Raw genomic sequence first — 19249 nt, 5'->3', positions numbered from 1 at the left:
ATGAATTAAACTTTGACATTTTAAATGTTATTCGTTTGAAAAGTGATTTATTGATTAATTTATTTGTTCACTTACTATTAGTTTATTTTATTGTTCGATATAATCATGTTTTTGTGATTTCTATTTTTGGTTAATAAACTGATAATTCATTCTGTTTGTGTTTTAGTGTATTTCATTCCTTCGTTTTAAGTGGCGCTATGCTGATGGTGAATCGATGGTGTGTTAGTGTGAAAATAAACCACACTGATTTCAAAACCAATGGTATATTAAAATTCACCCCAGTCTCATTTTATCATTATAGCAAAATAAAGCAAAAGACCAAATAAACAACATGGTTAAAAATTCAAGTTCCACAAATGCAAAAAAGCACACAGTCCTCTTCAGAAACACTTGTATCTCCAACATGTATCTCCGCTGGAGTTTTAATTCCTTTCCATACATATTCTCTGCTATTGTCCACTCATCTCACACCGGTTCAAAGCTGCATTATAAAGCACAGGTTCAGTATAACAAGGCTCATTTATTAAACAAGAATTTAGGATTCAAAGAAATACGACTGGTTTCTGAAATCGAATGCTCTCCAAATTGATTTTTTGAGTTGAACAGCTCTGCAAACCTGTCCGCTAAATGTACAAATCGATTAAAATGACTCGTACATTTGTCTCATTTTTAGCAGCAATGTTGAGTTGCTTGAAAGGCAAACAGTCAGATTATAGGCAGATGTAATTTAGGAACATGGACAAATAAGCAGAATAAAAACAATCTGTTGTACAAGGCTTGTGTGTGCAATTCTACCTTTTGTCTTAACAGCGTGGTTTCCTCCCTTTCAGTCAACATTTTACAACTGAATACAATTCCAGCTTGATTCTAGAGATCAGAATTTAAAAATACACTAAATGAAACATTACTGGGGCAAATAAAATAATTCAAGTATCAAAATGTGATCTATATAACCTATTACAGACATTTTGCGTACAGAGATGATCCAATACGAAAACCCTGCTTTCCGATTTACAGGACAGATACTGTTGCAGAAACACACAGGTAGTAATAACTGCGGTAATAACAGTGTATCAGGGAATCAAATTGTAATTTCACAGGCTTCTAATACTTAATGGTGACAAACAATTATTATTCACAGTTTAACACTGTTATCGCTTGAAAAACTAGCATGTGTAAGTCAGGAGCAGTGTATTAAAATGCTCATCACCATACGGTATCTATGAATGACAGTATTAGACTTGCGTACAGTGAAGGTTAAGGAAACTTTCATTTGTCATAAATTCATCAATTAAAAAAAAAAACCCATTTCAGAACCAATCAACTAATGTAATCTAAAAAGTATCTATGAGAAGGATGTCTGAGTCAGATTGCTGTTCAGGGAGACCTAATATTGCAATTTATTTATCAAATTCCAGACCTCGTTCTTATTATTTCACTGATTTTCAATGACCCCGTTTTGTATTTTCTGCAGATACTACAGGCACTGTTGACATGCATACAGCTATAATAATGTCCCTTTAGTCATCCATATGCCCCAGATTGTGTGTAACAAACGCTTTGATCCATAAATATTTACCACATTCAAAAATGAACAAACAAACATTCAAACAAAAATACAATATGTCCTTTTGATAAAAAAAAAAATGACATTGGTATAATGAGATAAGTAATAACTAGCAGCCTTCAACCCCTAGGAAAAGTAGGCAAGATATTATGTTTATATCTTCCAAGTTAGAAACTCTCAGAAATCCTGATAACAGACTTCTCATTCTTGCCCAGTGTCAAAACCATATTGACGGAAGTGTTATTTGAGTTTGATGTGTTTTATTCTTTGAGGTCCACTGCAGCTTATTTAGTGAAAATGTAGTTTTTATTCTGTCCAGTGTTACTGACTGATACCCTGCTAAGTGTAAACCCATCCTTACCCTCAAATTCTCTTTCATTTTGCCTTGTTTTCACTTAAGATTGCAAACTATACAACAACCATGACATGTCTATGTGCAGACAAAAAAATCGATACAAAACAAAATAAATAGACTGCATACTGGAATTCTCTTACTTGATAAAAATTACAACAAGTCAGTAGTCTGAAACTGGAGCCGATGTGTTAAGACATAAATTAAGAAATCCTAACTACCTATCTATGTCACTACTAACAAAAGCGTCCCTTTAGAGCTACCTAACTATCTACACACAGTATCTAAGAGGGTTCGATCTGCAGCACAGATACCCTGAACTTAATAGGGAGTTGAACTGAATACTAAAGTTTGAATGAGATCACAGCAGGTATATTTCAAATATCTAAGAGTCGTTACTGTTAAATCTACATGAAATCTGTCAGCTTTGGCTGCTTTTCTTTTGTTTTCTGCTATAAGTCCAGTATCTGTTTGACCTTTTATGTATTTTTTATTTTATTTTCTGTATCCTCATTTTTTTTTTTTTTTTTTTATTATGGTAAGGTTATGGCTAAGATGTAAAAGCTATAATGGACGGCTCAAATTTGTAGCATATTAATTTAATAGAAAAGCATTTTTCTCTTTCTCACTTGTCTGTCTTTGTTTTATACAATCATAGCTTTGTGCATGTAAATTGCCATCTATGGAAACCCCTTTTTACCTCAGAGTAAAAAATAAAAAAAGATAACTGTGACACAAAGTTTAAAACAAGAAATAAAGTCACACTGTGAGATAAAAAGTCACAATTATGAGATATAGGGCTAGATTTACTATCAGCTTGCGCCTGCGCAAACCCTCATTTGGCATTAAAAAACTACTGTCAGGATTTACTAAAGATCTTGAAATTAAGTGGGAAATTAGCGCTGAAAAGTCGTGGACTCACCTTATTTAATATGCATTTGTAGGAGTTTCCCTTTCAATCGGTAAATTTATGGAAGGTAAGTATTTAAAAGAATCACGCAACGCGATTTACTAAGACTTGCGCTCGTAAATTCACTGGCATTTGCCATTATTTAACGCCCAAAAAAAGCATGTCTTAAAGCATGCAGTAATTTGCGCTGCTCTTGGTAGATTGCGCTGGTCATTATGGAAATGAGATGTTGTGTCTGTGTTCTTTAATGTGCACCTTGTCAGTAAATCACCCACAGAATTTTCCCCTTCCATCTGCGCTTTTATGGAATTGCGCTCTAACGCTAATTTGCCCTGTTTAGTAAATCTGGCCCATAAAGTCATACTGAAAGACATTAGGTCAAATTTTAAGTTACAAAGCTACAATTAGTGGAAACAAACTCTCAACTGCGAGATGTAAAGTCGCAATTGCGAAATATAAAGTCACACCGTGAGATATGAAGTCACATTTTGAGATATAATGTCACATTGTGAGTTATAAAGTCGCAATTGAGAGAAACAAACTTGCAGTTGCTACATATACAGTTACAATATTGAGAAAGAAAGTTGCAATTGTGAGATATAATCAAAAGTCACAATTACAAGAATCAAAATTGCGGTAGTGACATATGTGACCCTGGACTACAAAACCAGTCTTAAGTCGCTGGGGTATATTTGTAGCAATAGCCAAAAATACATTGTAGGGGTCAAAATTATCCATTTTTCTTTTATGCCAAAAATCATTAGGATATTAAGTAAAGATCATGTTCCATGAAGATATCGACACTTAAGACTGGTTTTGTGGTCCAGGGTCACATATAAAGTTGCAATTACCTTTTTTTTTTCTTTACTGGGGTGGAAATGGGCTTCCATAATCATCATCTCTGCCTAATTATGTATAACAAAAAGCATTGTTGTCTATTTATCTGAAGTAGAGCTATCACTTTTAAAATTTAAACACAGAGATATTCTAAAATACCAAAGAGACGTCCTTGATCCTGTTCAACTCTCAATTTCTTAAAACATTACATTATTTTAGGAGTGAGAGAGAGAAAGTTTCTCAGTGCTTTGAGGGTTTGATGGCTTGCAAGCACAGATGATGCATTTTAGCCTGATCGTGGATCATCTGTGCAATACCCGATGGCCTTTGATTGCCATCCACATGCACATTTCTCCTAAACACATGGCTTTTGTTTGACTGAGAGAGAGCTTGAGATGGCCATCTTTATTTTGCCACAACAAGCCTGACATACTGCACCGATATACGATACTTGTATTTCCCAAGGAATGCTGGGAAATGTCGTTTTCTTTTCTCCCCAACTTAAAAACTGCAGTCTTTACTCACTGCTTGCTTGGTTTAAATAGTACTATAAGAGTACTGCATCAGTCTTTCTCCATCTTGCATGCTAATCTGTTCATTTAAAATCATTAAATCACATTAACTAGTTTCAAGTTATGTGTGACAGCACGGATGTTCTGTTATGTGTATGATGGCAAAAGCTATGTAAGTTAAACCAGTAAAACTGTCCATCTATCACACTCTCCCCTTCTTATTCAGCGTCTGTAAGGCTGTATGGAGGAGGGGGGCCCAGGGCGTTGTCTGAGGGTGTGGGGGTACCCGGCGGGCCGCTGGACGGGGTGGGAGAAGCACCTGGATCCTCAGAATCAGAGTTCTCCTGAGAAAGGTCATCCACCAGAGCCCTGCGGCCAGCACGCATGGAGATAGGGAGCGGAGCTCGCCTGAGACAGAAACAGAAATAGAGAATAAACTCCAATTCATGCACAAAATATAATATACATATACAGTGTCCCCAAAACATTATATATGCATTACACACAAAATGTCAAAGCAAGTTTTGACAGAAGTTCAAAGTTTTAAATCAGAATTATTTGACAATATTTTTTTAGTTTGTTTAATTTGTTTATGTTTCGCTATAAATGTTTTATCCTACAAACCAAACCAAACAAAACAAAACAAAACAAACAAAAAAAAAAAAAAAAAAAAAAAGAGATGGTCCTCACCGCAGAACACAAGATCCAGGGGGCGTGGTTGGATCTAGATCCAACTCCTCTCACCTTACATTTACCTAAACCTACCCGTCTCCACCCCCTAGATGTGGATCCAACCCCGCCCCCTGGATCTTTGTTCTGCAGTGAGGGGCTACTGAAAAACAAGCCAAAATAGTGTAACAAGGTTTTTTGATTTTAAACATTAAAACATTTAAACAAAACAAAAGCCAAAAATACTGTTTAACATGTTTGTCAAATGTTTTGCCTTAACATGTTTTATCCTATAAACACACAAAAAAACAACACAAGATGTTTTGTCCAATAAACAAAACAAGCAAAACAAAATTAAACAAAACAAAAAAACACAAGCAAAAATACAGTGTAATAACTTTTTTTTTGGTCATATATCTTGCTTTAAAACATTTTGTCCTATAAACAAAACAAAACAAAACAAAACAAATCAATAAAAAACAACTTTTGTTATTTTTTGCCCAATACAAAGATATATACATTTTGAGTTGTGACTTAAGTGTCCAAATACTTTTTGGGGTCACTGTTTATGAACTGGAAGAAAGAAAGGAAAAAAGAGGAAGTGGAAAGAGTGAAACTGAGTCCATGATTGGAGGAAGAGAGAATCTGTGATTCATCACCATCTATAAAGGAAGTGACCCACAATTCAACGTAGACTACACCATCTTTATATGCTTCTGAATAAATCAGTTAAAAAGGACTAAAAAAGGGCACCTCTACACCCCTATACAGTCTCAACAGGGCACCTCTACACACCACTAAAATCAAGAGGAGAGAGGATAATTGCTCAAGAGAGGAACATAAAACACACAATGGTCACTCATGAAAACCTACTGTTCTGACTTCTGCCGTTCTGTGACGCTGAGTGGATGTAGGAGACAAACACACAAATATAGATGGACACACAATCAGACACATTAGATGAGTCAATGAGTGAATGAAACATGCACATACAGTGAAGAAATGGTTTGATGACATGCACATATATTTATGTATGACTGGATCTTTCACTGTCCTATAAGCACGAAATGTGGCAAGTTTCCAGTTTTTTCTGTTCACACTGAATGCAAACTGCTGCCAAACATGACAGTCACAGCCAATTAGAGGAGATGCTTGATATATACTGTAAAAAAATGATACCATGTGACTAGCAAAATGTCTTGTCATGGTCTGACCTGCTTGTTGCTTTTTTTTGCTGTCTGGTTAGGAAACGGTGTTGCTCTCTTTGAATTTTATACATAAAATGGCACTGCCATAACCATCCTAATCTTTACCTGAGTTGGGAGCGGAGAGTGTTGAGCTCGCGGTTCATGCTCTGCATGCTGTCACTCATTTCCTCCAGCTCTCGCTGTAGTTTCCTGCGCTGAGCGTTGGAGCGGGAGTTCTCTTCCTCCACCTCCTCTAACTGCCTCTTCAGCTGACGGAGACGTCCCATAGACTTATCCAACTACAAAAAGAGAGATTTTAGAACCGTACTATTCCATGTGTACTATACTACCCATAACCCCATGCATCCTGCAAATCATGTGATGAGTTTTTGTAAGTTGATGAAGGCTGGCAAGGTAGCATTAGCTACTTATGTTATGTAATATAAACTGTTGTAGAGTTGAGCAATTGTGTTTCTTATAAGAAAATGCATTTAAAAGAAGAAATACAGACTGAATCTATAATTAGCAATGCTTTGTGGGATGAGTTCAGCTACACAGTATTTTACCTTTACCTTTTTTTCCTTAATTTTGCCAGTTAATTTCCTAAACATTTTGGACTGTTGAATTGACTGTTTTAACGTGATTTATCTCAAGCTGATTGATTTGGCTGAAAGTTTAGAACTCTTTATTGAAATGTTGTATGGAGAATTGCTTTAAAGAAGGCCTAAATTCTACACAGTTCTCCAGTCTGAGAAGCACTGATGATTTTTTTTTGAGGAGTACCTGTTCTCTATACTGATCCGCATGTCTCCTTTCATCGTCCACCTGTATCAGAACTTCTTTCAGTTTCTTCTCTGTTTTCCTCACCAGCTTGTTGGCCATGGCTCGCTCCCTTGGAAGGGAGAAAAGGGAGAGAAGACACACAAAACAGTCACATTGCTGGTTTGATCTTTACAGTAAATTTAGATCATTAAAAATCATTCACAAAAAAATCATTTTCTTGCTTTTTTAGAAACTGTATGCTCTTGCAGATACAATGAAATTTAATAGTAGCCATGGCTTGATTTTTAGAGAATAATTTTAGTTACTATCAGATGGCTTCCAAGCACATGGAATATTACATGTAAGTTGTATAGGCCACTTTTATAATACTTTTAATGAAACTTTTTGTCCCGTTTAGATCTCTACCTGAACTGTAAGAAAAATAACACTTTTGACCTTCTACTAACTTTTTTTCATGGAATAAGGGGTTTAAAAGACCATTCATATTCACTAAAATTACTGATTTAACTGTACTGACACTATCAGATGATAACACAATTTCAACATCATCACTGAATTCATCATCACATTGAATAAGAAACCATACTGTTTTGGAAAGACATCTTTCCATTCGACTTTAGCACCCCCACTGTTTTCTTACTGTCTCTCCTGCTCCAGTTGTTCCTCCACAGATTCTATCTTGGCCTCCAGGGCGGCGACACTGAGGCGATGTTTTCCCTTCACAGCCCCCTCCATCTCACTGAGACGAGTTTTCAGCTCTTTATTCTGCCTCTCCAGAGTCTCTCGTGCGCTCTCACTCTTCTGTGCCAGCGTCCTCTCTCCAGATAACTGGACTGTAAGTGTCTCAACCTAACAGAAACAGGGAGAAGGGCTCTGTCTCTTTGTATTTGTCTGGTAGTATAGTGTGTGTTTGTGTGTTTCTTTGTCTACCTGTAAGGTGCTCTTCCTCTGCCTCTCAGCTAGCAGCTCAGCATTACTTTGTTCCTCCTCCAACTCTTCCTCCAGCTGAGTGATTCTGGCCTCAAAACGCCTCTTCTCTTCCAACAGTGCAGATCTGCAACAAAGTTTCACAACATGAGTCCTATTTACTTTTTCAATAAACAGGCCTGGTGTTGAATAACGTGAACCTATGAATTGTGCACAATAAGGCAAGGGACATGTAAGAAAGTAGAAAGGGGAAATTTTAATTTCATCATCACTGGACCTCAACACAAGCACATATACTGACTTTCCAGTTGTACTGTTGACGATTTCATCTGCCAGTTCATCTCTCTCCTGTTGGGCCTGTCTCCGCTGCCTCTCAGAAACAGCCAGCTCCTAAGAGAATGTCAAAAGAAGAGACTATAAGAGACTCAAGACAGTTGAAATATCTTCTGGGTTACACAGGCAGAGTAACACACCTCTGTCAGCTGTAATAGTTCTGCTTCCAGAGTCTGCAGCCGTTTCTCGCTGTCCTTTGACTGGGCAACAATCTCGTCTCGAGCCAACTTGGTCTCATCAAGCTCACGAATAAGCTCCTTCATCTGAGTCTGAGTGTGAAAAACACACAGGAACACACTGAATATTCACATCAGGGCTCTTCAGCAATCAGCCTGCAGGCCAAATCAGATTCATCAGTTTTATACGACTACTTTGGTTTATTTTAATGAAATCTGGCCTTTTGGTTTACAATAAATATTGCAAACATCACTTCTGATACACAACTAGTTATAATCACAACTCGCAGCAACCCATTTTTATCATTTATTGTGGTTTATTTAACAATTAATTAAACTGACGAACCTGGAGACGTTTCATCTGTCTAAGTGCTTCCTCTCTGCCCCGATTGGCTGCTTCCACCTGAGCCTCCGCCTCCTGCAGCTCTGTCTCCAGTTGTTTTTTGACAGTCAAAGCCTGAGCTCTCTGAGTCTTCTCCTCCTCAAGCATTGTTTCAAGTTCTCGCACCTGAACAAGTGATAGAAGAAACAAATATAGGGCAGGAGAGAAAAGGAGGTCAAGAACCATTCTTTTCAAGGTAAGGCAAGGCAAGGCAAGTTTATTTATATAGCACATTTGGTGATTCACAGTGGTAATTCAAAGTGCTTTACATAAAAGGAAGTGAAATAGTCATATAAAAATTAAATAATTATCACAATAATAAAAACAAGGAATTAATAATAATAATCACAACAATACAAATAAGGAAATAATATAAAATTTGATTTTAAATTAATTTAAAACAGTTAAGAGTAGAAAATGATTATACATAAAATACAGTGCAATTAGTTCGGACGTAGCACAGTGCTCATTCAACAAATGCACAGCTAAACAGATGAGTTTTGAGTCTAGATTTAAATGTGGCTAATGTTTTAGCACAACTGGAAGTTGATTCCAACTGCGGGCGGCATAATAGCTAAAAGCGGACTCCCCTTGTTTTGTGTGAACCCTTGGTATTTCTAACCGACTCGATCCTAATGATCTGACTGGTTTATATTCAGTGAGCATATCTGCAATGTATTTAGGTCCTAGGCCATTGAGTGATTTATAAACGAGTAAAAGTATTTTAAAATCAATCCTAAATGTAACTGGAAGCCAGTGTAAGGACCTGAGGACTGGTGTGATGTTACCTCATCTCTTTACTTCTTCGTTCTGCTGAAGGCAGTTACCTGTTTGTTGAGTGCTCTCCTCTTTTCTTCCCCTTTCTCCTCTTTAGTGCTGATCTCTCTCTCAAACTGAGCTCTAAGAGCCTGAAGGGTGACTTCCAGTCTGAGGCGAGCGTTCTCGGCCTCTGTCAGCTCATCTTCCAGCTCCTGGGTCTGTTCTTTCAGAGACTGGGATTCTGTTTCCAAAGCCCGTCGAGAACGTTCTAGCTCATGAACCTGAGGAGGCATGACAAAGAGAAACGGACAAAAAGAAAGAAAAACATGATTATTTTGGAACAGAATAAGCTCTTGTTATTACTACGCTATAAATAAATATGAATAAATATTATATAAGTGCATTGGTAAAAAGCAAGCTATACATTTTTGCCCACGTCATCTTGGGCATTGACGAGCTGCTCCATCTCCAGGCGGAGCTGCTTATTGGTTCTCTCCAGCTCATCTTTCTGCTCTGTTGCTTCCTGCAATGCCCTTGAGAGAGACAGGAAACGCGTCTCTTTCTCTCGACTCTCTGCTTCTGCGCGGTCCCGTTCCTCCAGCAGCCGAGCACTAACTGCTTTCTCCTCTGCCAAACACTGAAGGTTAAAGGTCATAGGGTGATGAATGTCTACAGCTGCACTTCTCATTTTCAAGGCTTTTTACTTTTTACCACAGCCAATCCAATCATCTAACCATTATCATCAACCAGCCAATCTGTCCATCCATCCATCCTTCCACCAGTCAATCCATCAATCTATCTATCTATCCACCATTTAATCTATCCATCCATCCTTCCATTTATCATCCATCCACCAGTTAATCTATCCATCCATCTTTCCATTTATCATCCACCCATCATTCAATCCATCCATCATTTTATCCATTTATCATCCATCCATCCACCAGTCAATCTATCCATCCATCTGTCCGTTTATCATCCATCCATCCATCCATCCATCCACCAATCAATCTATCCATCCATCCATCCATCCATCCATTTATCATCCATCCATCCATCCACCAGTCAATCCATCCATCTTTCCAGCCATCCAAGTGAATCCATTCATGCATCCATTCATCAAGTCAAACCATCCATCCCTCCACAATCCCATCAGTTAATCCTTCCGTCCACCAGTCAGTCAGTTAGTCAATCAATCCATCATTCCATCCACCACTCAAACCATCCATCATTCCATCCATCTCTTTATGCATTAATTTATTCAATCGAACCATCCACCCATCCATCCAACCCTTCGATCCACCAGTCAATCCATCCATTTATCCAGTCAATCCTTCCTTCCAACCATCCAGTCATTCTAACATCTATCCATCCAGGCAATCAATCCATCCCTCCCTCCTTCTCTGTGTTTCCTACTGTACCTGATCAAATTTCTTCTGTCGTTTCTCCAGAGCAGTGCAGTTCTGTCTTTCTCTCTGCAAAGCAATTGTCATGTCCTCTATCTCTTCTCTCAGGCGTTCTTTCTGTCTCTCTATGCGTTCTTTCTCTTCTTCTTTGGCTCTCTCTCTCTGTGTGGCATTCTCGAGCTCTCTCTGCATCTTCCTCCTGGCCTCCTCCCCGGCCTCCACCGCTGAATTCACTTCCTCCGTCTGCCTCTTTAGATCAGACAGCTGCATGGATACGTACACATAATATCATAAAACAGAGTAAAGATACAACAACAGGTTTTTAGTTGGGTGAAAAATGGATGTGTACCTGTTGTGTGTGGTTCTGAATCTGGCGTGTAAGTTCTCTGGTCTTCTCCTCCTCCTCCTCTAGTCTCTCCATCAATCCAGCTTTCTCTTCCTCTAGAGCACGTACACGTGAGCCCAGCGCCAACTTCTGCCGTGTCTCTTCCTGCAGTAGCTCCTAAAAAATAGCGCACGCACACACACACACACACACACACACATTAAGCATGCTTAAGAGGCCATCATATTCACAGTCGCAGAGACATCACAGTCTCTAAGATCTGCTTTAAAATAGAACAACAATCAGAGCGTGCGAAGAACCACTGGAGGATTTCATTTCCTATTCATCCATCCAACCATCATACATCATACAATAGGTTTCTTCAGTGTTTCTTCAAAAGCAGTTCAGTTAAGTCCCATGAGTTTATTAATATGTAGCGGAAGAGAGCAAATTAAAACACACACACAAGTTACCTGCACATCATGTAGTTGGCTCTCCAGACTGCTGACCTCCTTACTTAGGCGGTGAGATTTGGACTCAGATGAGGACAGGCAACTGGACAGGGACTCGAGCTCCAACTGAGAGGGAGATAATTCAAAGTTTGGATGTTATTAAAACTGGTTTGATTTATTGGTTCGTTTGTTACATTGTGGTTGGTTAACCAGACAATTGCCAGCTTGGACCAGCTAATGACCAGTTTGGACCAGCTAGAAACCAGATACTATGTAACAAAACAGCTACCAGCTTAAGCTAGATTTTCCAGGAGGGGAAAGTTTTCTGTTAAATTTTGTGTGCAAAAAAGCTTTTTTGCCATTGTCTACTGTCAATAGTGTAGCGATGTACTGTATGAAGCATAGCTCACAGAGAACTCATTTTCATACCAAGTAGTTTTCCATTGATCAACACAGCTAATTCACTTAACCAACTTGAACTCACTGCAAAATCTGCAAGGGGAAATCTTTTACCCTCATGCAAAACTAACAATTGCATAGCATCCCATTGAAACAAAAATTGGCCCAAAAGATTTTGAACCCAACTGTACCAAACAAACCAAGTTTACAGGAATTAGACCACCATCAGGTGCTGTTCCCTGGTGCCCAACAGAAATCGGAAAACTGTTTATTTTCCATAAACCAAGATACTGAACTCTTATGTAAAATAGCCTTGGGTCCACACTGTGAAATTAGTGGCCTTAGTTGAAAGGCCCTTTTCTACCTGGAGTTTACTGAGTCGCTCCTCTCGCTCCTCTCTTTCTCTCTCAGCCTGTGAGAGGCGTGCGTTGAGTTCCTGTAACTGTCCCTCTGCTCGCTTTCTGCCCCTCTCGCTCTCCATCTTCCCTCCCTGTAAAGTCTTCAGCTCAGCACTCAGGTTCATGCGCTCCTCCTCAAGAACGGCCTTCGCCTTCTCCAGAGACTGACGGGACTGTGAACATACAAGCACATCAAAGGTTGGCAAGTTACAAATACAAACTTGACTTCCCAGTGTAAAAATAGCTTGTAAACATGTTGCATTTGACGTAAAGGCTAAGACGCACTCTCTTGGCGTTGTCCAGCTGCTCCTGTAGGGAGTCTATAGCAGCGGTGTGTTTGATACGGAGCTCTGACAGCTGGGCTTCATGACGACGGGTCTCCTCCTCTAAACATCGCTGAAGCTCTCCTAATTCAGCCTCACGGCGAGACCTAAACAAACACACATGCTTAAAATCTGGATAAATAAAGCTGTCCAAAATGCCTGTGTTTAAATATAGTCTACCCTTCTGATAATTGTAATGAATGTGCACTTGAAGTGTACTTCAAATCTTAAAATATATATATATTTTTAAATTGTACTTGTTGATATTAATTAAATAAAAGGCCACTTAAGTGTGTATCATGAAACTATACTATTTAAAAAGTGCACAATTAAAGGTTTTAAAGTACAAATCATTGTTTGAATCTTTTGTTGTGCTTTAAAGTACACTTGTGTTGATTTTTGCCCAACATACTAAAGAACATGTAAAGTACTTAGCAGTGTTGAGTAAAGTAACCGTAGTGTGTTATTCAATATTACATTTGAAGTTACTATTTTTAAATGTACTAAATTGCAACTTTATCATTGTCACTACATTTGGCAGTACACTTAATCACATTTTAGACAATAGAAGTGATTATGAAATTATATATGAAAATATCAATTACATATGAAAGTGTACTTAAGTCCTGTTAAAGTGGGTCAAAACAGCATACTGAAGTTAAGTTAATTACACTTAAACTGAAAAAATTATATTTATATTAGTGCTGTCAAATGTTTAATTGTGATTATTCGCATCCAAAATAAGTTTTTGTTTACATAATATATGTGTGTGTGTGCTGTATATTTATTATGTTCATATAAATACACACACACAGTATATATTTAAGAAAAATATGTTACATTTATAAATATATTAATATATGATATAATTTAATATAATGTAATATAAATAATACATGCAAATACATGTTAATATTTTCAAAATATACGCTGTATGTGTGTGTCTTTATATATACATAATAAATATACACAGTACACACACATATATTATGTAAACGAAAACTTTTATTTTGGATGCGATTAATCGCGATTAATAATTTGACTGCACTAATTTATACAGTTTTATATTTTTTATAGAATTGTATAAATTTAAACTATCATATATCTTATTTATTTGCAATTAACATTCATTAAGTGTCCAAAAACATTACGCGGAGTTCTTCTGTACAAATTTTTAAAGTATATTACTTCTGTAGTAAGTATTCTTTTCAAGTGTATTTCTTTTTCACAAGGATTTAATAGTGATTTTCTCACTAGTTGACTGTTTCGTGACTATTTAATATCGAAATTTGTATTTTATTTCTATAGTTTATGCCTTTTTCAGTAGGTATGTCAAGATTTTCACTAAATATTATTTAAAACAGCACACAAACACACACACACACACACACACACCTGAGCTCTTGCTGAGCAGCTGTAGTGTCCAATGTATCTTCTAGTTCAGTCCTCAAAGCCTCTAACTCCTCTCCCAGATCTCTCCTCTGTTTCTCAGCTCTCTCCCTCATTCCTTTTTCATTGTCCACCTCCTCTTTGAGCTCAGAGACCTGAGACATGGCCTCTCTCAGTGCTCTCTGAGCCTCTGCACGACGTGCCCCCTCTTCTTCCAGCCTGAGAGAGAGAAAATGTGAGAGATGTCATTGTTAAGGAGTATTACTTCTTAAAGTGGCTGTGCTACAAGGATTTGCTGTGAGGTAGACTTATGTTTGTGCATGTACCGTGTCTGTAGTGTGGTGATCTCTTTCTCTCTTTGGCTCAGGCTGCCTCTCAGCTCAGTGACGAGTAAGCTCAGGTCAGACAGCTGTTCTTGGGCCTCCACTGCCTCTCCTTCCATCCGCCTCTTCCACTTCTCCTGTTCCAGACGGCCCTGCTCTTCCCTCTTCAGACGCTCTGAGGGAAAGGAAGAGACATTTTTGTACCTGTTTGTGTTTTTTAAAGGAATAGTTCACCTCAAAATATATATATTTTTTAATTTTTTTACCATAATGCTATTCCAACCCCAACAATCCCAGTATTTTTATATGGAAGACAAAAGAAATCTTGATGCTGTCCTTTTGCATACCAAGACGTTCATATTGAACATGTAAGACAAGGTTCAAAAAGGCAAAAAAGCACCATAAGAGTCATGTGATTTGTGTGCTATTTACAAGTATTCTGAAGTCTTTTTAAACTATTCCTATGGTGCTTTTATATTGTTTTTTGTTCTCCACTGTTGTTGTATGGAAAGGAGATATTCATCAAAAATCCCTCTTTTGGTGTTTAATGCATAAAAATATATATATACTGTATTTATGGGACATGAGATACACTATCATTCAAAAGGGGTGAGTAAGATTTTTGAAAGAAGTCTCACCAAGGCTGAATTTATTTAATTAAAATACAGTAAAAAGCAATATCATGAAATATTATTACAATTTAAAATAACTGTTTTCTGTTTTAATATATTTTAAAATGCAATTTATTCCTGTATGACAAAGCTGAATTTTCAGCAGCCATTATTTAGTGTCACATGATCATTCAGAAATCATTCTAATATACTCATCTGTTGCTCAAGAAGCATTTCTTATTATTATCAATGTTGAATACAGTTTTGCTAATATTATTGTGGAAAATATAATTTCCTTTTTTTAGGATTCTTTGATGAATAGAAAGTGTTAGTTGCATCTGGAATACAATTTTTTTGTAACAACCAAAAGTCACTTTTGATCAATTTAATGTGTCCTTGCTAAATAAAAGTATTAAATTCTTTAAAAAAAAAACAATGACCCCAAACGGTAATGTAAATAATGAATTCCATAATTGTGTTTCTGCAAGATATATTAATTGCAGTCTTGAAATCTCGACAACAAAGGCAAACAAAGTTTTTCAAAGCATAATTAACACAAGGACTGTTACCTTCTAAATCAGCGATGACAGCTTCCTGTTTGTTTTTCAGCTTGTTAAGACTCTTCACCTTCTCCTCTTCTTCTGTGAGTTGATCTGAAACTTCATTCAGTCTCTCTTCCAGCTGTTTTTTCTCCTGAGAAAGTGAAAGATTCATGAACCACTGTACCACTGAAGCTGCATTCAAACAACAATCTTCTTCTCTTTAACTACCTTGCTTAATCTGTCTCTCTGCTCTCCCACAGTCAGCGTCTCAGCCTCCAGACTCTTCACTTTGCTCTCCAGGGTGACTTTCTCCAGCTGGAGGCGCTGACGTGTTCCCTCTTCCTCCTCTAGCTGTTCCTCCAGATCCTGAGAGAAAGAAACAGTGATTTTGACAGAAGATATTGAATAGTGGACATCAGACGCAGCCAGAAACACCCATCCTCCTCACCTGCACATGTTGCTGCACTCGCTTCTTCTCATTGGTCAGCTGAAGGATCCTCTCCTCTTCCTCCTCCAATCGGCTCTCAAGCTCCCCCAACACATCTTCAAGCTCCTGTTTGCGACTGGCCAGCCGCGCTCTAATTTCCTCTGCCTCTGCGAATAACTCCGCCTCCGCCTGCAGCTGGTCAGTCAGCACTGACTTCTCCTCCATCAGCTTTCAAAGAGGACATCAAGATGAATGTGGAAATCAAACAAATAAACACTTTCTTGTTTTGGTTTACTAACATGCTGTTACCTGTTGGTTTTTTCTGTCTAGTTCAGAAAAGTCAAGCTCTAGTTTAGTCAACTTGTCTTTGGCTTTCTGAAGCTGTGCTTCCCGAGCTTGAATCTCTTCATCCTGGCGGGTCACCTGCAGCAAGGGCTTCACCTGGACAAAAGGTCAAAGGTCACAAAGCAAATAAACACAAAAGACACCCATTCCAAATCTCATATTCTACAGCACTGTAAAAAGTGGAAATCTGCAAGGGTTAAGTGTATTTATTTATTTATTTATTTAATATTAATATCACTTAAATATTTAAAAATAATATTTAACATTATTATTTAAATAATTATTAATTTATGTTATCACATGAAGTACATTATTTAGGTTAATGCAATGTGATTTTTAATACAGAATTAATATTTTGTTCAGCAAATAACAATAAATATTAATAGTTTTTATATTTTATTTTATAATTTTATAATAATTAAAACTTCTTTTTTTCTTTATTTTTATTTAACTTTATTAAATTAATCAACAGCGATTTGTTTCATAATATTAAGAATTTAATAATTAGAATTTGTTAATTGTTACAAAAAAACATCAAATAAACATTATTTTAAACTTTCAATTTATAAAAGAATCCAGAAAAAAGTATCACAGTTTCCACAAAAATATTAAACAAAACCACCATCTTCAACTGTGATAATACGAAATGTTTCTTGCGCATCAAATCAGCATATTCAAATTATTTCTATAGGATCATATGACACTGTAGACTGGAGTAATGGCTGCTGAAAATTTAGCTTTGCTTTCATATCAGCTTTTATCACAAAACAAATTGCACTTTGAAATATATATTTAATAGAAAACAGTTACTTTAAATTATAATAATATTTCACACTATGACACACTATGTTTTTACTGTGTTTGATCAAATAAATGTAGCCTTTGAGTACATCAGAGACTTCAAAAACCTTCAAAAATCTTATTGATGTCAAACCTTTGAAGTATGCAGTAAGAGAGTATATTACTACTTCATTACATTATATAGATACAAAATTTCCATACTATTTGTGTTTGCATGTTAGCTTTAACTACATTTTAACAATGCATTACCTTATAGTTCATTATTAGCCCTACTTAATGTTTTTTTATGTAAAATGATTATGTACTGCTATGTTACCTTGGTGAAGAGTCTCCACCACTGCCAGTTTCTGAGCTTCAGGTACGCAGCACAGTTCCTCTGCATCACACGCAGAGCGCTGAGCTGCTGCTGCTTCTTATGGAACGCCCTGAAAGAACAGGTCACTTAATACGCATACATACACATTACACACCACCAACCTACCACACACACACACACACAAGCAGATGTTTACCTCCTGGCAAGATATCCACGGGCCACGCTCTGGAAGTGGATGATAGTGTCAGTGATCTTCAAGTCTCGTTCTTCCTCCAGGTGAGCCAAAACTCCAGCCCTGAAGAACACCTTACTCTGTCCCACCCGGAAAAGGTTCTTGTCCAGCTCCAAAGCACTGATCTGTAAGTAAAGTACCAATGCATAATCAATAACATGTACTTACTAAACTCCAGAATACCAATCAGAGATCTGAATAAAACTCTTAAACACCATAGATCCTTAAGCATCTGTGCTGTAGAGTAAAGCATTTACTCTAGCATATAATATCCTTTATCAAATCAATATTGTGAACTCAAAAAAGTTTTAAGCTTGAATGGCATCACTTACCATTAGCTCACACGCCTGTTTGCCATCCATAAAGGTTCGAGGAATAGCATTTGGAGTCAAGATTTCATACCTGAGACAGAAGAACAAGACAATATAAGAGTTTTTATTTATGCAAGCTATACTTATATCCACACGTTTACTTGCTTTTCTAATGTAAATGGAGACATTCCATAGACTTCTATTGTTTTTACATACAGCTAGTTATGAATATCCTAACCCTAACCTGCACCGTAATCCAAACAGAAAACTGCATTTTTATGATTTAAATAAAAGTGTATTTTTCTTCATTTTTATACTGTTTTAACAAGTAAGGGTGTCCCCAAAAGGAGGTTTTGACTGATTTAGCTCACTTCTGGGAACAGTTCTTTTCCTCAAAACATGGTTTAGTAGAATACACACACCTCTGTCTGAACTCCTGGAATGGGATGCGGTTTGGGAAGCCCTGTCTGCAGATCCTGATTCCCTCCAGCACCCCATTACACTTTAGCTGATCCAGAACCAAATGAGGACTCAACTTCCCTGCCTGTGACAATTTAAAGAACAAAAAATTAGGGATGCTCCAATATTAAAACGATGAAATGACCAATATTAAATTCAACACAAGTTTATAGTCTAAATAAATAAAAAATAAAACACTAAAAATGAAAAACAATTATTTTAAATGCTGCACAATATACGATGAGATTTGCTAAAAAATAAATTTAACATTGACAGTAATGGCAGAGTGTCAGATGACAGCAAATATAATCTAAATGAGCATGCATCACATTTACTATTAGTTTTAACGCGAAATAAACATGAATGAACAAATCATGCCTCACGTAATCGCTCAATCAGTGTTTCCATTGCGGAAAGACGTCATTAAAACAGCTTGTAAACAAAATGTCACAGCACTTCATTTACCTCAGGCAAGTCAATAGTGTCTACAGCTAGTTATTTGCTAGAGAAATATTAGACTATATACTTCATTATTTTATTTGACCTGTTAGTGATTTCTTAATTATTTTATGTATGTTTAAATAATTATTTTCTGAAACAAGTTAGTTATATAAACAGTAAATGATTATATTTCAAACAACAAATAGAAACTGTATAATTTAGAAGTTAATTTAAAAACTGCATTATGTGCAATTTACGTGTTTGCATACACATTTTTAATTTGAGTGTTGATTATTATAGTTATGAATAAATAATGATTCAATTTAAGTTGGGGCTCTGTTGTTAATGTAAAAGG

General features: G+C 36.9%; 1 protein-coding gene across 8 annotated transcripts in view; it reads right to left on the bottom strand.

Annotated features, from left to right (window-relative positions):
• Positions 1 to 247: 247 nt before the first annotated feature.
• myh14 (myosin, heavy chain 14, non-muscle) overlaps positions 248 to 19249 on the bottom strand; it is a 46804-nt gene continuing 27802 nt past the window's right edge. For 6 of the 8 annotated variants that reach the window (XM_058746235.1, XM_058746240.1, XM_058746236.1 and 3 more), the window contains 26 exons: positions 18417 to 18538; positions 18016 to 18085; positions 17648 to 17808; positions 17452 to 17560; positions 16299 to 16430; positions 16011 to 16217; positions 15791 to 15928; positions 15590 to 15713; positions 14413 to 14584; positions 14093 to 14305; positions 12660 to 12804; positions 12341 to 12547; positions 11599 to 11703; positions 11150 to 11302; positions 10816 to 11064; positions 9819 to 10031; positions 9463 to 9675; positions 8600 to 8761; positions 8218 to 8346; positions 8046 to 8134; positions 7748 to 7871; positions 7458 to 7666; positions 6818 to 6926; positions 6161 to 6333; positions 5721 to 5747; positions 248 to 4586 (listed from right to left, as the gene is read on the bottom strand). In XM_058746235.1, coding sequence (XP_058602218.1) covers positions 4397 to 4586; positions 5721 to 5747; positions 6161 to 6333; positions 6818 to 6926; positions 7458 to 7666; positions 7748 to 7871; positions 8046 to 8134; positions 8218 to 8346; positions 8600 to 8761; positions 9463 to 9675; positions 9819 to 10031; positions 10816 to 11064; positions 11150 to 11302; positions 11599 to 11703; positions 12341 to 12547; positions 12660 to 12804; positions 14093 to 14305; positions 14413 to 14584; positions 15590 to 15713; positions 15791 to 15928; positions 16011 to 16217; positions 16299 to 16430; positions 17452 to 17560; positions 17648 to 17808; positions 18016 to 18085; positions 18417 to 18538 — 3945 coding nt within the window. In that variant the 3' untranslated portion in view covers positions 248 to 4396. The remainder of the gene's footprint in view (positions 4587 to 5720; positions 5748 to 6160; positions 6334 to 6817; positions 6927 to 7457; positions 7667 to 7747; positions 7872 to 8045; positions 8135 to 8217; positions 8347 to 8599; positions 8762 to 9462; positions 9676 to 9818; positions 10032 to 10815; positions 11065 to 11149; positions 11303 to 11598; positions 11704 to 12340; positions 12548 to 12659; positions 12805 to 14092; positions 14306 to 14412; positions 14585 to 15589; positions 15714 to 15790; positions 15929 to 16010; positions 16218 to 16298; positions 16431 to 17451; positions 17561 to 17647; positions 17809 to 18015; positions 18086 to 18416; positions 18539 to 19249) is intronic. The other 2 variants (XM_058746237.1, XM_058746241.1) reach the window with 1 other exon arrangement.

Source organism: Onychostoma macrolepis, chromosome 16 (genome assembly GCF_012432095.1).
Source record: "Onychostoma macrolepis isolate SWU-2019 chromosome 16, ASM1243209v1, whole genome shotgun sequence".
NCBI classification, from domain to species: Eukaryota; Metazoa; Chordata; class Actinopteri; order Cypriniformes; family Cyprinidae; genus Onychostoma; species Onychostoma macrolepis.
Note: the sequence above shows the minus strand (reverse complement) of the source record. Positions and strands in the feature narration are given on the sequence as shown.